The sequence below is a fragment of the Pseudochaenichthys georgianus genome, chromosome 7, assembly GCF_902827115.2.
Source record: "Pseudochaenichthys georgianus chromosome 7, fPseGeo1.2, whole genome shotgun sequence".
Taxonomy (NCBI): Eukaryota; Metazoa; Chordata; class Actinopteri; order Perciformes; family Channichthyidae; genus Pseudochaenichthys; species Pseudochaenichthys georgianus.
This window is the reverse complement of record NC_047509.1, coordinates 13,992,135-13,995,140: the sequence shown is the minus strand read 5'-3', so window position 1 is coordinate 13,995,140 and position 3,006 is coordinate 13,992,135. Positions and strand designations below refer to the sequence as shown.

Genomic DNA, 3,006 nt, shown 5'->3' with positions numbered 1-3,006 from the left:
TAGGTAGGCCAATTCTTAAATTCAAGGTGCCCTGTGATTGATAACACTAGGAGTAGCAATGCAGATGCCGCTACAAATAAATTAAAACGCTATTCTCAATTTTTCTATTTCCCAAATATCCGCACCAAAAAGCTCTGTATCAGAAGAGCACTAGTTGTACTATAAAAGCTCTTTTGCACCCCACATTTTAAATAAAACATGCAACAGAATGAGTCATTTGCAAAGTGCGTTTTATTTTACATTGCCTTGGTAACATGCGTCTACATTTAAAAATAAGCCAGTATCATATGATCCAACTGTAAAAAGGTTTTTTCCCTTTCTTCTTGGAAAAAATAAATTTTTAAGTTGGATATTCTGCAAATACAGAACAACTCTGTTATGGCCAGACCTTTCCTGCAACTGTCTTTAGGTTGAACCAACACATTTGTAAAAATACAAAAAGGAGTTATTTCTGTAGACGTTAGCCTTTAGTCGTTTTACCAGGGGAGCAGAAGTCGTCTTCTTCGATATTGGATCATGGAGCCTGTGTCAACGGCCCTTTTATGCAGGAGACACCGAGCTCGTGGATACAGACGAAGCCTCGGTCTTAGTAGAGGACGCTCCTTCCTCCTCCTCAAATGGATTTTTACCGCAGCACATGGTGGTGATCATGCAGTGGCGGAACTGCTTGTTCATGCAGATGTAGATCATTGGGTTGTAGACGGCAGAACTCTTGGCAAAGAAGGCCGGGACGGTCATGAAGAGTGGTCCGAACTCAGCTCCTTGATTGCAGAAGATCCACCAGGCCGTACTGGCATAGGGAACCCAAGACACCAGGAAGGCAATGACCATGATTACTACCATCCGGCTGACTTCCTTCTCAGCCCTCTGGGTGGTCTCAGACTCCTGCTGGGCAGCAGCAGCCTCTTTGACAGCGCAGAGTAGACGGCCGTAGCAGAAGGAAATGATAATCAATGGGATCGTGAAGTGGCAGACAAACATGTAGATAACAAAGGACTCATTGTTGAATCCTTCTGCACGTGTGTAGTAGTCGATTCCACATGAGCACTGCATGCCCTCAGGGATGTAACGAGACCAGCCGACAAGAGGGGGCACAGCACAAGCACAAGCCATCACCCATGTGAAGGCCAAACCCATGATTGCGTGATCCTCCCCGAAGCGGAAGCTACTGATGGGCTTGCAGACAACGATCCACCTTTCAATAGCCAGGACAACCAGTGACCAGAGGGCAATCTCACCGCCAAGGGTAGCAAATAATCCTTCCAAATTGCAGCCGAGGCGTCCTAGGACGAAGTAGCCGTGTATAGAGCTGTACATGGTGGTGGTGAATCCTCCAAACACCATGAAGAGGTTAGCCACAGCAAGGTTCAGCAGGATGTAGTTTAGAGGGGTACGCAGCTTCTTGTGTTGGATGGTGACGAACAGAGTGAGGAAGTTGATGGGGAAGCCAACAAGGATGAGGAAGAACATGTAGGCACCCAGGACGGCGTAAGCTGCTGGGTTGACAAGGTAGTACTGAGGGTATTCATAAGGACTCCTGACAACGCCAGTGGTGTTAACCATAGGGATGTAAAAATATTGTCCCTCTGTCCCGTTCATGTTTGCGGTTTGCGGTTTCAATCAGCCCTTCAGTTTTGTTTCTTGGATGGAGAGGACTCTGCTACATGTGGATCCTGGTGGCCAAGGTCTGGCTTTTAAAAGGCACACCTTGGATTATCCATTTGTATGTCTGTCAGCATAACGTGATTTAGGCCGAAGTTAATATCTAATCCAGCAGCCACTGCAAACATATCTGACAACTCATCAAGATATCAAGGTTACACCTGCTCATGCATATTATGGAGATATTGATAACTGCTTTTTTAAGTACCTCATGCTTAAAAAGTAACCTTTTCATGTGCATTTCATTTAAAAGATACTATTTAGGGCTACTTTTTCTGGGCACATAAAACAGTCGGGGTCTCCCCATATTTGCATGAATTTCCTTCAGATGCTCCCAACTCCCAAAGCGAAAAAGTCCAGATGTAGGCGATCATAGATTTTCAAATATCAATAGGTGCATTAAAAAAGTATGAACTCTAGTCTATATGAAACACCAAAATCACTCATATATCTTCTGAAAAACAAACAATATGCCAGATTTTTACTAATGACAAAGAGCTGTTCAGTACTGCTACACTTTTTTAAATTAATAATAATTTTGCCATTTTTTTTTATCATTTTTGGATAAATTATCTTTTAGTTTTAGAAGAAATGTTTTTTTAAATGGGGACAAAGAACTTTTACCATTTCTGAAAACCCACAGTGATGTTGTATGTGCTTGTTTTGTTTCCAGTCCAATATGCCAAAGAGTGTGATAAAGTAAATACTTATCATTCTGTAGATATTTCTAAAAGTTGAAATGCATTTCAGGCCAACGTTTTAGCTGCAATACAAGCCATGTTTAACCACAGATATTCTTTACAGAGATTTCAATTTCAATATTCTCGCACAGTAGTGTCCTGGCCATGATAGTAGCAAACGATAACCTCAAAAATGTCTTCAAATATATGGTCACCTGTATTCAATTTGTACTGTACTGAATATAAAGCAGAGGCACTAGTGTTGCCGAGTGCTGGCGCATCTTAGCCATCGGTAAAGAGCTTAGTACTTTCCTACTGGGTGTTGTATTAAAGAGATTTGGGGCTTAGGGGTGTGTTACTTTCACTGGCCTGTAATGGATTTAATGTTGCAGAGCGTCACTATTGCTCAGTGGGTTGTTGCCTTCTTTAGATTTGATCTGTTCTTTTAAATATTTTGTATTGGTTGCACATCAAAATAAAACTTTAACAATCCATGACTGAGTTAAAGTATTTATGAAGAAGCAGCTGGTTCCCTTTGACGGCCTGTTATGGTGTAAGTGACCAGAGAAAGTCATGTTTAAGCCACGTTGAAGCATTTTCAGTGAATGGCTTGCATTTTCTCTTTCTAAAGTTACCTCTTGACGTTTTGGCCATCACATACATA

The 3,006-nt window shown here is 41.9% G+C and overlaps 1 protein-coding gene across 1 annotated transcript; it reads right to left on the bottom strand.

Moving 5' to 3' along the window:
• Positions 1 to 459: 459 nt before the first annotated feature.
• LOC117449177 (rhodopsin) lies at positions 460 to 1,599 on the bottom strand. Its single transcript, XM_034086628.1, has one exon. It carries the CDS (start codon positions 1,597 to 1,599, stop codon positions 541 to 543), a length of 1,059 nt encoding a protein of 352 aa, XP_033942519.1. The 3' UTR covers positions 460 to 540.
• Positions 1,600 to 3,006: the final 1,407 nt, after the last annotated feature.